General features: G+C 41.3%; 1 protein-coding gene across 4 annotated transcripts in view; it reads right to left on the reverse strand.

Annotated features, from left to right (window-relative positions):
- The window catches only part of HEATR6 (HEAT repeat containing 6), a 63,878-nt gene that overhangs the window by 4,353 nt on the left and 45,832 nt on the right, over positions 1–13,693 (reverse strand). For 2 of the 4 annotated variants that reach the window (XR_003004875.1, XR_003004874.1), the window contains 4 exons: positions 12,588–12,792; positions 10,349–10,916; positions 8,688–8,742; positions 6,385–6,522 (listed from right to left, as the gene is read on the reverse strand). Coding sequence is in view for 2 of the 4 variants with exons in the window: in XM_024757585.1 (XP_024613353.1) it covers positions 8,727–8,742; positions 10,349–10,916; positions 12,588–12,792 (789 nt within the window). In the remaining 2 variants the exon portion in view is untranslated. Of the gene's footprint in view, positions 1–6,132; positions 6,523–8,687; positions 8,743–8,837; positions 10,917–12,587; positions 12,793–13,693 lie in introns of those variants that run through there. The other 2 variants (XM_024757585.1, XM_024757586.1) reach the window with 2 other exon arrangements.

The following is a 13,693-nucleotide window of genomic DNA, read 5'->3' on the forward strand; positions in this document are numbered from 1 at the left end:
TTTTTTTGCGGTATGTGGGCCTCTCATTGTTGTGGCCTCTCCCGTTGCAGAGCACAGGCTCCGGACGCGCAGGCTCAATGGCCATGGCTCACGGGCCCAGCAGCTCCGCGGCATGTGGCATCTTCCCGGACCGGGGGCACGAATCCGTGTCCCCTGCATCGGCAGGCGCACTCTCAACCACTGCGCCACCAGGGAAGCCCTCCACTCTTTTTTAGACTATTTTCCCATACAGCTTATTACAGAGCATCGAATAGAGTCCTCTGTGCTATACAGTAGGTGTTGCCTGCATTTTGGATGGTTTCCTTACAATAATTCCAGAAGTGGCATTCCTAGGTGGGAAGATTTTTAAGGCTTTTGGGATACATATTGCTAAACTTTTTCCAAAAGTGTGGGGACCTGAAGGTACTCCGATCTGAACCCATGTGATGGGACACACTTGGGTTTGTGTATGGAAGGTGGGCTTGTTACTGGAAAGAGCTCAGACTCCGCCACTTTGGGCCAGTTACCTAACTTCACCACCTCCTGCTGGTGCGGGTCTGACCAGTCCCTCCCTGACCAAGAGCAAGTGTTCTTTACATCTAGGCTCATGAGCGTTCATATTTCAGCTCAAAAGGTACACATGTCATGAACTTCACCATATGTGATTCTCCCTTCATGTAAAGGATCAACGATCATTGATTTTTTGAGAAATCTCCATACTGTTTTCCATAGCGGTGGCACCAATTTACACTCCCACCAACAGTGAATGAAGGTTCCCTTTTCTCTACATCCTTGCCGACTCTTGTTATTTGTTGCCTTTTGATGACAGCCACTCTGACAGGTGTGAGGTGGTATCTCATTGTGGTTTTGATCTGCATTTCCCTGATGATTAGTAGTGCTGAACATCTTTTCATGTGTTTATTGGCCTTGTATATCTTTTTTTGGAAAAATGTCTATTCAGGTCCTCTGCCCATTTTTAAATTGGGTTGTTCATTTCTATGATGTTGAGTTGTATGAGTTCTTTGTATATTTTGGATATTAACCCTTTGTCAGATATATTGTTTGCAAATATCTTCTCCCTTTCAGGAGGTGGACTTTTCATTTTGTTGATAGCTTCCTTTGCTGTGTAAAAGCTTTTTAGTTTGATGTAGTCCCACTTGTTTATTTTTGCTCTTGTTTCCCTTGCCTGAGGAGACATATCCAAAAAATACTGCCTTGTATTTTCTTCTAGAAGTTTTATGGTTTCAGGTCTTACATTTAAGTCGTTAATCTATTTTGAGTTTGTTTTTCTGCATGGTGTGAGAAAGTAGTCCAGTTTGATTACTTTGCAGGTAGCTGTCCAGTTTTCCCAACACCATTTATTGAAGAGGCTGCCTTTTCCCCATTGTATATTCTGGTCTCCTTTGTCATAGATTAATTACCCATATAAATGTGGGTTCATTTCTGGGCTGTCTATTTGGTTCCATTGATCTACGTACCTGGTTTTGTGCCAGTACCACACTGTTTTGATTACTGTAGCTTTGTAGCATAGTTTGAAATCACGGAGCATGATACCTCCTGTTTTGTTCTTCTTTCTTAAGATTATTTTGGCTATTCAGGGTCTTTTTGTGGTTCCATACAAATTTTAGAATTATTTGTTCCAGTTCTGTGAAAAATGTCATTGGTATTTTGATAGGGATTACACTGAATCTGTAGACTGCCTTGGGGAGCATCGTCATTTTAACAATATTAATCCTTCCAATCCACGAACACGGTATATCTTTCCATCTGCTTGCATCATCTTCAATTTCTTTCATCAATGTCTTATAGTTTTCCAAGTATGTTTTAATTGTTTATTGCGTGATTACTACATCAGTGGTGTAGACACCTGGCTGACTGCTTGGGAAGGCACACAGTCACACCTCTGCCTCACATCACACATCCCGATAAAATTCTAACATCTATGAAAGAGTGCATATAAATCAACAAACAATTGGAAAACCATGTCCCATAGAGAACTGGATAAATTATGGAATACTGATACTATGGACTATTATCAAATCATTAAAGTCATGTTTTAGAAGAGTATTTAGTGCTCATGATACATTGTTAGGTAAAATAGCAGGCTACAAGAAAGTACACAGGTTATGATCGCAATTTTGTAGACTAATTTCCCACAATACATCTGGAAGAGTGTTCGTGCGCACACACACATAACTGAAGTGTGTGTGAGTCCACATAGTGTATACACATACATAGACATGTATCATGAAACATATCAAAATGATAATAGTGATTATCTCAAGTCATTCTTTCTTACATATATTTATTGTTTTGTTTTTTCCTAAAGTTCCACAATGAAGATTCATTACTTGTACAATATGGAAAATCAATAAATGTTATTTAGAAGATGAATCTATGATGGTTCTAATATTAAAATAATTTAAACACTTTGGTGAAAGAAAGTGGAAAAAAATTGGGGGAGCCTGCACCATGAAGGCTGGGAATCCGGTTGCCTGAGCAGCTCTACTTTTTCCTGATGCCCTTCCATGGAATGACCAAACACGACTATAAACTTCTGGAACCCGACACCATGTGTAGGCTATGTTTCTCTGACGAGGGAACCTGCTGGCCAGTCTTGGGAACCTTACTCTTGTGTTACACAAGACAGGCTAGGGGTGGCCCAGGGCATCTCTCCATTTCCAGGGGAAAAATTAAGTTCATGGTTAGCGTTTTCTCAATTAAAATTTTTCTCCTATAAAATTTTCTTAAACATTTGATGCCTGAAGTTACTCTGATATATCAGAATCTAGTCTGAGACTATATCAGATTTAGTCCTGATTATATATGTAACTGTCTTAAGTTGATATATCAACGTTTCAATATGCACTGGTTCTCCAAAGAATGAAGACTACAACAGTCTGGATACTTGTTTTCACAAGTTCTCCAGGTGATTCTGAAACATGCCAGCTTGAGACCGCCTGTTGGTGTGTGTTCTAAAGTAGTGGGTCTGAAACTTTGCTGTAATTAGAATCATTTGTGCAGATTTTAAACCTCCCAATGGCAAAAGTACCCCCGACCACTAAACTCAGAATCGGTATTTTTTTTAAGTTCCCCAAGTAATGCCAACGTGCAGCCAGATGTAAGAAACACTGCTCTAACGAGAGCAACCTGAAATCCAGGTGCTGCAGCTCCCGAGCTTGAGAATCACAGCTTTGGTAAGAGCCCTGAGTCTGAATCATTTTGTGTTCTCTGTCTCCATCTGCTGGCCATCCCGCTACATAGCTATAGTTTACAACTTGAGTTTCCAAGACATGCTGCAACTTGTATGTACTTTTAAGAATGTTCGCCAACTTGTGAATATAACAAAGAAACAGATTCACAGATATACAGAACAAACTAGCGGTTACCAGTTGGGAGAAGGAAGGGGGGAGGGGCAAAATAGGAATAGGAGATTAAGAGGCACAAACGACTATGTATAAAATAAGTAAGCCACAAGGATATATTGTACAGCACAAGGAATATAGCCAATATTTTATAATAACTATAAATGCAGTATAACCTTTAAAAATTGTAAATCACGATGTTGTACACCTGAAACTTATATAATATTGTACATCAACAATATCTCAATTAAAAAAAATGTTTGGGACTTCCCTGGTGGCCCAGTGGTTGGGAATCTGCCTGCCAATGCAGGGGACATGGGTTTGAGCCCTGGTCTGGGAAGGTCCCACATGCCACGGAGCAACTAAGCCTGTGCACCACAACTACTGAACCTGCGCTCTAGAGCCCGGGAGCTACAAATACTGAGCCCACATGCCACAACTACTGAAGCCCACGCACCTAGAGCCCGTGCTCCGCAACAAGAGAAGCCACTGCAATAAGAAGCCCGCGCATCACAACGAAGAGTAGCCCCTGCTTGCCACAAACAGAGAAAGCCCACGCGCAGCAATGAAGACCCAAGGCAGCCAAAAATAAATAAAAAATAAAATTAAAAAAATGTTTGCCAAAAGAATCAGAGAACCAAAAAGATTTTAAATGTTTAAGTAATAGAAATAGCTACAAAATATATTCTTGTTTATAATAGGATGGTTTAAGTGTTAGAAATGCATTAACCTAATGCATCTAGGATCATTTTTGTGCTTGGCAAATAAAAAGCAGCCAATAAGTGTTGATTATTACCGTTATAATTAGGCATAAGATAAACCCCCACCTTTTAAAATATATTTTAAAAATATATTTAGTGCTACTATACCTGGCACACAGTTGGCTATGTGTACCCAATGGTACAAAGATACAGTCTGTACAGTGAGAAAGAGAGATCGAGAGAGAGAGAGAGAGAGAGAGAGAGAGAGAGAGAGAGTGTGTGTGTGTGTGTGTGTGTGTGTGTGTGTGAGAGAGAGAGATTTTTTAAATTATAGATGTTTGGGGGAGTATTCTGTACTATGCGTTCTGTCACGTGCATAGATTTATGTAACTACCACCACAGTCAGGACTCCAAACAGTTCCATCATCACTCCAAAACTCCCTCATGCTTCCCTGTAGTCAAATCCTGCCCCCATCCCAATCCCTGCAAACCACTGATTTGTCTTCCATTCCTAAAGTTTTTCCTTTTCCATAATGTCATGTAAATGGAATCACAGTTTGTAACATTTTGAGTGGCTTCTTTCACTCAGCATAATTTTCTTCCTTCTGCTTGCTCTAGGTTTTTCTCTTATTTTCCTAGTTAAGTTTGAAATTTAGGTGATTGTTTGAAACCTTTCTTCTTCTCTAAAATAAGTACCAAATATTATAAATTTCCATCAAAGCTTTGCTTTAGCTGCATCTATACATTTTGATATGTTATATATCAGATACTATTGTATTTTCATTTTGTTCAGTTTCAAGTATTTTCTAAGTTCTCATTTTCCAATATCCTTTGAGACTTCCCCCTTCGACCTCCTATGGATTACTTAGAAGTATGTTATTTAATTTCAAGTAATTAGAGATGTTCTGGTGATTGATTTCTGGCTTAATTTCATTATGGTCAGAGATCATACTTTGTATGATTTCAATTCTTAAAAATCTGTTCAGTTTCATGATCCAGAATATGGTCTATTTGTCCTATTGGTTACTGAGAAAGGAGTGAGTGCTAAAAGTCTCCAACTGTTAATTGCTGACTTGCCATTTCTCCTTTCAGTTCTATCAGTCTTTGCTTCATGTGTTTTGAAGATGTGTTGTTAGGTTCATGTCCATTTAGCATTGTTAGGTCTTCTCTGTGACTTGACACTGTTATCATTATGCAATTTCCATGTTTATGCCTGGTAAATTTTCTTGCTCTGAAGTCTATTTTGTCTGGCAGTATACAGCTACTCCAAATTTCTTTTGATTAGTATTTGCATGGTATATTTTTCTTTCTCCTTTTATTTTTAACCTATACTACTTATTTTAAATGGGTTTCTTATAAAACGCATATAGCTGGGTCTTGGATATTTTTACATTCGGACAATCTCTGTCTTTTAATTAGTTTACTTAGACCTTTTAAACTTAATGTAACTGTTGATATGTTTGGATTTAGGTCTGCTGTTTTTTGTTTTCTATTTGTTCCCTATGTTTTTCATTCCTGTCTTTCGTTTCCTGTCTTCTTTTGGATTATTTGAATATTTTTTAGTATTCCACTTTACCTATTGAGTTTTTAAATATATCTTCTGTGTAATTTGTGTGTGTGTGCATGTGGTTTCTCTAGCGACTAAAAAATACTTAACTTTTCATAGGTTGTTTGGGATTAGTATTTTATCATTCAAGTGAAATACAAAAATCTTACTACCGTATAAATCTCTTCACACTTCCTCTTTATGTGGTAACTTTCATGGGTATTACACCTATATTCACTGAAGACCCAGTCAGACAATGTTATAAGTCTTGTTTTAACTGATTATACATGTTATAAAAAGCTTAAGATGAGAAAAATAGTCTATTTATCCAAATATTTCCCATTTCTGTTGCTCTTCCTTCATTCTCACGGTTTTAAATTTCCCTCTGGTGTCACAGTTCTATTAACAAAATATTATCACACCAAGAAGTCAAATGAGAAAACCCAGAGAGCAAGAGAAAGCAATGGGCATCACTCTCTTGCTGTTGGGACCGCACTTCCTCTGGTCAGAGAGAAGGGTTCCCCTCCCTGAAGTCTTAGGCACCTGCCTGGCTGTGACAGCCTCTGCTGCAGTGGGATTGCCGAGGGGCTGGAGTGGGAGATGAGAAGCAGCAATAAACAGGGATCTCCCTGACTCTCTCTGACTTACATAGGCCCTCTTGCCCCATCCTAGGACCAGAAATAGACAGCTTCTCTGGGAGCTCCTTCTGCCTTCATGGTATGCAGGTCCAGGATTCTGTCTGCTTGGAGTCCAGGCCAGGAGACACCAGAGTGGGAAAAACAGTATAACTTACTGCCAGTTTGGTGGTACTCGGAGTTCCCCTTTCCTTCCCTGATCTTCCTGTTATTCTTTCCTTTCCAAGATAGCTGCTCCATGCATTGAGTCCAGGCACTACAGCTGCATGCAGTGGGAGAGACAGGGTGGGCTAGGACTGGAATGAGAATAAGAGATGGATTTTTATGTAACAAACAGGGCCGTGGATTTACAAAGGCTGAAAAATGCTCCCTTAGGGCACCCTAACTGAGGAAGAGATTCTCTTTTCCCTGCAGTGTGGTGGCTAGAAGCCTAATCCTTGGTTTGAATTTTTACATTCATTTTTCCAGATGAATTTTAGAATCATTTTGCCATTAAAAATATTGTTTTTGATAGGACTTAAGCTAAATTTACAGATTCAGAGAGACATGGTCTTTTTATAATAAAGGGTTCTTCTATCTAGGAACATGGTATATCTTCTCTTTTTTTTTTTTTTTTTCCCCTTTTTGTGGTACGCGGGCCTCTCACCGCTGTGGCCTCTCCCGCCACGGAGCAACAGGTTCCGGACGCGCAGGCCCAGCGGCCACAGCCCACGGGCGCAGCCGCTCCGTGGCACGTGGGATCCTCCCAGACCAGGGCATGGACCTGTGTCCCCTGCATCGGCAGGCGGACCCCCAACCACTGCCCCACCAGGGAAGCCCTCATTTTTTTTTTTTTAATGTCGTCTTCTATGACCTCCAAAAATTTTTAATTTTTTCACAAAATTCTTGCATAGGCTTTGGTTAGATTTATTCCTGGGTATGTTATTCTTTTTATTACTATTGTGATAGGATTTTTTTTTTTTTTTTCCCAGTACGCGGGCCTCTCACTGCCGCGGCCTCTCCCGTCGCGGAGCACAGACTCCGGTCGCGCAGGCCCAGCGGCCACGGCCCACGGGCCCAGCCTCTCCACGACACGTGGGATCCTCCCGGACCGGGGCACGAACCCGCGTCCCCCGCATCGGCAGGCAGACCCCCAACCACTGCGCCACCAGGGAAGCCCGATAGGATCTTTTTTAACATTAAAAAAATCTTACTGGTTATTGTTGATATATAGAGGAGCTATTGATTTTGGCATATTTACTTTGTGACCAGCTACCTTACAGAACTTTTATTCTATTATTTTCTGAGTTGATTTTCTACAAATAATTATTTGTGAATTCCATCCCTCAGACTGGTGTTCTACAAATAAAGATAATTTGGAACCTCTCTTTGAAAAAACTTGGAAAATTCTACTTTTGGTTTATTTAATCACACTATCAAATTACACAATGTTAGGTAACAGTGGTGCTGACAGGCTTGCTTGTCTTGGTTGTGACTTTTTTAGCAAAGTCACTATCAAGATAGAAATATTTTATGATGTTAACGAAGCATCTTTTTTTATTCTTTAAAATCTTTAAAAGGATTTTTGATCAGTAAAGAACATTGAGTTTTATCAAGTGCTCTTTCAGTATCCATAAAAATGACCATTTTTATGAGTTTTCTTATTTGACCTATCAATGTGATAACATTTTGTCAACAGAACTTCTAAATTTAAAAAATACCTGTGTTCCTAGAGTCAGTCCTACTAGGTCATAGAATAGACTGCAGAGCAATAATTCTCAAGGAAGGGCTTTTTCCACTGACACAGCTGCTCCTGTTTAGAATGTGTCCAGAGAGGCTGCAGTATATTAATGAGGTGAAAGCCGGAGGACCCGGAGTAACTAGAACTCACTTCGCTCTTAACGTTGGTGAGATTCTGCTCCTCGTCTGGATTCACATACAAATATCAAAATCAGGGAAGTTGCTGCCCTGCTATTCTACAGGAGGTTTCTGTCTACCCTCTAATCACCTTAGGGCACTGGCTCTACCATTAACTAACTCTACAAAAGAGGTTACAGTGTGCGTCTTCCTCGGGTTCTAGAATTGGGCAGGAATTAGTGGGTTTCACAGGAAAGGTTTGAATATAAGTGATGTTTCCTAATGCTGTCAGTTCAATGAATAAAGGATCTAGACATCTGTGCCAAGCTGATTCCTCCAAATTTTTCTTTCAGATATCAAAAGAAAGTTCAGAATTTGGCATTCTGAATTAGAATTCTGTATCAGAGCCAGACTTCCTACTGTTTCTGCGTCAAATAAGTTCCGGCCCTTTATTCTCTGAGTGGCTTCCTTTCATAATGGCAGCTTTACTGAGGCCCCAGCCCAGGTGTCTGAGAGGAGCCCCTGGCCCAGGTGTACACCCACAAAGCCACAGGGAGAAGAGAATCAGCACCCCATTGGGACGGAAGCCCACACCCTGCATTATGGAATTTCTAGAAGTGCTTACCCTTGCTTTTTCCCTGCATACGAATATTAACATCTGTTTTCAGAAACCTGGACACCTTAATGGAAGCAAAAGGTTTAGAAAGAAAAAAATTAGATTTTATTCAAGATAAGCAAAGGAAAAGAGTGAATCATCAAGTAAAACCATTCAAAGTCACTTCACAGATATTTTATCAAGGAACCCACCAGTGAAAGCCCAAAGAACCAGGAATAAGTTATATATGACACATTTTTACTTTCATGAAAACAACAAGCAAATAAACTGCTACTAAGAATATATTCCTTCAAGAGAAGGAAGTCCTAAGATTCATTGCAGGGTCAGTACAGGTTCAACTCAGTTCCATGGCCTCTATAAAAAATCGTGTCCAGAATCATCTCCAAAGAAAAGCAAGTCTAAAGAATGCTCTATATGGTAGTTTTTACTGTGCTGGTAGTCTCATTCTTTGGAAACTTGTACTCTATCAACAGAAAAGTGAGCCTTCAGCTATCTGAGCACTCTGTTCCCTAGTCTTTGCCTAAACAGTATTTTCTGAACATGCAACAACACAGAGGGAGAAGAGTAACTTAAGGGCAAAGAAGAAAAACTGAGGACGTATGCATGCTGTGAAATATGTATTTTAAGCTAAATAACCATAGGTAAATAATATATTGCCCAACCCCACTCTACGTATCTTGATTCTTATTTATCCCATATCAAGTATAAGTGTGGAATCTTTTATTAAATATCTCTAAATTCCTGACTGAAATAATTTCCAATAAATTGTTGGTGGTCAAGAGATGTACACAAAATTTAAATGTCAATAATTTTTCAGTGAGAAATTACTTTTTATAACTGCTTGGGCATTATCAAAATATAACTTAAAAACCTTTCTTTGTAATCATCTAAATTAAACAAAGAATCCTTTTTTAAGGCACAAACCCAAAAGTGGCAAAACCGTAAATTTAGCATATGGGACCACATTCTCCTAAAGGGCATTAAGAAATTCAGATAGAAGCTGATGTTACGGCCAGGGTGAAATGGACATGGGCCTAGGCCAGAGGCCCTTGCGTGCCAGTTCACTCTTTATAGGCTTGAGGGAAGGCGTGGAGGGGGCTTCCAGGGTTGCCACTTGGGGAGCTCAGTGCAACCGCTATTTATTAACCTGTAAGGAACCGTCTCAGTATTTTAGCAACTGATGCAGCTGTACCAGAACGAACTGGTTGAACAGCAGCTCTGCTCACAGCTTTCTATAAATGCAACTTGATAAAAATGGTAGATTATGGGCACACTGCTTTACATTAGTTTATTATAAAAGAAAAACAATTCCCAGAGACACAATATACAACATTCTAACTCCGAAATCCTTTTGCTATTCTAAAAATACTCTTCTGAGACTAAACACTCTTGACAACCCCCAGTCTGCTCAGCCCACAAGACAACCCAACTCCTTGGCTCCTGCGTGCACAGGTCAGGGGTTCCAACAACCATGGCCATGGCCAACACAGTGAAACCACTCTCTAAAGTGGCTGAGCCCTTTGAGAAAAATTTAAATAGCTGCTAACGCAATCTAAATAAATAGTGAAAGGACTGTTTCTGCCCCTAAGATTAAATCCCACACATCTGATGCTCAAACTCAGGTCTTCCTGTCATCACTTGACACATGGAAGGTCCGGTAAAATATTCACCGATTTGTTAATCCTAAGAGTGCTACTTGTGATCCAGATGAGTCAAAATAAACGGTCAGGATATCTTCTAAAAAGCCCATGATGGCCCTTTTGGCTGTGTCGCCAGCCAGTGCCTGGACACTGCTTATGTGCTCCAGGGCTGTTTTGACCATCTGGTCTCTTTCCTGCGGGCTGTGGGGCGCTCCAGTGTCATCTCTCTCTGTTCCTGATTTTAAAAACTGTAGGATATAGGACTGGACCATGTCCCCATTCAATTCAAGGGTTTCTTTGATGCAGGACAGGTCTGAGGCACTGGCCAAGCTCAAGAGGTGAATCAGTGCCTGGCAGATTTGGGTCCGTAGGCTAGCACAGTACTTGAATTCCAAAAAGTCTGTGGTGTCTTCACTCTTCTGTAAGGCAGTGACCAATGCATTCCAGATCTGAGCGTACTGGTCAACAGATCCATAGTGCTCTCTCTTGCCCGGGACAGAAAGGGCAGCGGCAGATCTGATGCGCACTTTGAAGTTCTTGCATGATGTCACAACTGATGTCAGGGCGTTGTAGGCCTGGGAGGTCCACAGGGCTGTTCCTAGAAAGAATCCATAGTCATTAAAGCAAATAAAGGTTTAAAAATAAGTGGGGTGAGAGGGGTAGAAGGAAGCACATACACTGGTGCTCAAGTTAGTCATTTTATGTTTTCATTGAATTCTCACAATAATCCTACAAGATCGGGGTGGTGAGTGACTATGGGATCCTAGGTAAGTGGCCAAGTACCGGCTCCCAAAGCTCTCCCTTTCCCTAGATGAGCATGACATGTGCTCAGGACTTCTGCTACCCTGAATAGGAACTTTGGTGACTTAGAAAGAGGCTCCTTCTCTGGGAAGATGCTCGTCTGAGAGGGTGAGGCTTGGTGGGAGAAGCAGGGACTGAACTGCAGCCCCACCTGTCCTCTCGGCCGGGTGCTTCTGAGCAGTGCACAAAGTGCACAACTGCCTGTCCAGCCCTGCTCATGCTGGCAAAAGCCATTTCATCACACAGATTAGCATCTAGACCCTGCTCTGGACAAAGCAAGTCATGCATTTAATTGCAAAGAAAAAGAAAATACTGTCTAGGCAGTGACTGGGGGACAGAGGACTCAGATTAAGTGAAGGCTCAATTTTCTAATATTGAGAAGATGATGCCTAGATTCTTGGCTCCTCTCGCTTCCTGTTGGCCCCAGGAAATCGGCCAGCTTTATTCCTTGTCAGAGTTACCACTTACTCCATTTCGGGAGTTCTCAGTCCTCAAGGTGGGCAGCAGAGTAGAAGGCAGCTTCCCTAATGCTCCCAGCCCTTCCCAACATCTCTGATGTCTCTGAAGACAGGCAGCAGATACCCAGCTTCCATGAGCTCCAACCCCAAAGGTTACTTCAGGCTGTTTCCTCAGTGGAAAAAGCCACGAGGCTACATCTCCACTGGTTCCCGGCTGACTGGTCTGCCTGGACGCTCTTGGCAGTAAAGGGGAGAAGAGCCAGATTTCCCTAACGTGATGCAGGCTCTGCTGGTCCAGAATGGCTTCACCTCTCCAGGAACACACACTTATGTTTCAAATCTTGTCACAGAGACAAATATGTAAGGTAAATGCTGGCAATTCAAGCGACTGGGATTAGGAGGCTGCGATCCAGACACCCAAGCAGCTGTCAGCCACTGATGATATATCAAGGTGCACAGCATGTCATTACTCAGAGGCAGATCCCTACGCAGCATTCCACTTCAGTACCAAGGACGCATATGGAATCTCCAATTTATACCCTCTTCCTCCCAGGTCTGTTTTCCCCTTTATTTGTTTCCTGATTGTTAAAATGACAGATGCTCACTGTAAAAAACTTAGAAAATGAAAGCAGATAAAATCCTACTCATCATCCCATTCAGAGGCAACCACTGTTAATAATTAGACTAATTTCTTTGCAGTCTTTTTTCTATCCATTAACTGAGATCGTACTGTAGAAACAATTTTCATATCCTGTTTTAATTTGCTTAACATCAGAAGTATTTTCCCAGATTACCAGAAACTTTCTGTAAACATAACTTTAAGTGGCAACAAAGTATCTCTCTGAATATATATACCATGATTTATCTCACCTTTCCCCTAAACTGGGGTGTTCGGTATGTTTCCATTTTTTAAAACATTATGAATAATACTGTGGCTTTACTAAAAATGCACACTGGTGTGTGCTGTCCAAAGAGGCCCTCCACCAGAGAGAAGAGGGAGACATTCTTACCTAAGGGAAGAGCAGAATTTTTAAATACATTTCCCATTGCGTAACAAGCATTCCATCGGACTTTCATGGCAGCCTCAATTAGAACAGTAGAAATTAGGGCCTGGATAGCCTCCTCAATGATTTCAGCAAATCTGGGTTTTTCTATATGAGATGGTTGCAGAAAATGAAGCAAATTTCCAAGGGCCCGGACTGCATTGCTTTTTACCTAGAATCAAACGTAAAACATGCTAAAGACGTGTGTCAGAAAGTATAATTTCCACTTAAAAAAAATCCAGGATGCCCAAGACATCTTAAAGCAAGAGATATAATGAAAAATTCAGCCTGTAAAGGTGCAAGTTCTTAGAACTCGGCAAGGTCTTGTGTGGTTAACATCCTGAGCCATCAGAGAGGTCAGGTTCTGCAGAGCTCCTCGCCCTGATTTTTTTAATGTTAGACTGGACTTTAGAGAGGTCCATTTTCCTTGTTGTACAGAGATGGTGTGTAAGGCCCAGGGGCAACAGGACACTGGTGGTTTGCAGCAAGGCTTGGAGGAAAAGCTAGGTTTCATAATTCCAGTCAATACTTTTCTGCTAGACTACTTTGCTAGTATACTTTGCAGCATACTAGAATCATCTGGGAAGCTTTCTTTTTAAAAAACCAATTCTGACTAAATTAGCCTGATGTAGGGCTTCCCAGAACCACTGTACTAAATTAAGCACTTGCTATCAGTCAGGTACTATGCTAGGTGCTATTAAAAAAAGGCATCTTGTCAATGGAACAGGAGAGAAAGCCCAGAGATAAACCCACGTACATATGGTCACCTTATCTTTGATAAAGGAGGCAAGAATATACAATGGAGTAAAGACAGCCCCTTCAATAAGTGGTGCTGGGAAAACTGGACAGCTACATGTAAAAGAATGAAATTAGAAGCTAATGCAGGGGACACAAGTTCGAGCCCTGGTCTGGGAGGATCCCACATGCCGCTGGAGCAACTAAGCCCGTGCGCCACAACTACTGACGCTGCGCGTCTGGAGCCTGCGCTCTGCAACAGGAGAGGCCGCGATAGTGAGAGGCCCGCGCACTGCGATGAAGAGTGGCCCCCGCTTGCCACAACTAGAGAAGGCCCA

The sequence above is a fragment of the Neophocaena asiaeorientalis genome, unplaced genomic scaffold (genome assembly GCF_003031525.2).
Source record: "Neophocaena asiaeorientalis asiaeorientalis breed wild unplaced genomic scaffold, Neophocaena_asiaeorientalis_V1.1 scaffold327, whole genome shotgun sequence".
Taxonomy (NCBI): domain Eukaryota; kingdom Metazoa; phylum Chordata; class Mammalia; order Artiodactyla; family Phocoenidae; genus Neophocaena; species Neophocaena asiaeorientalis.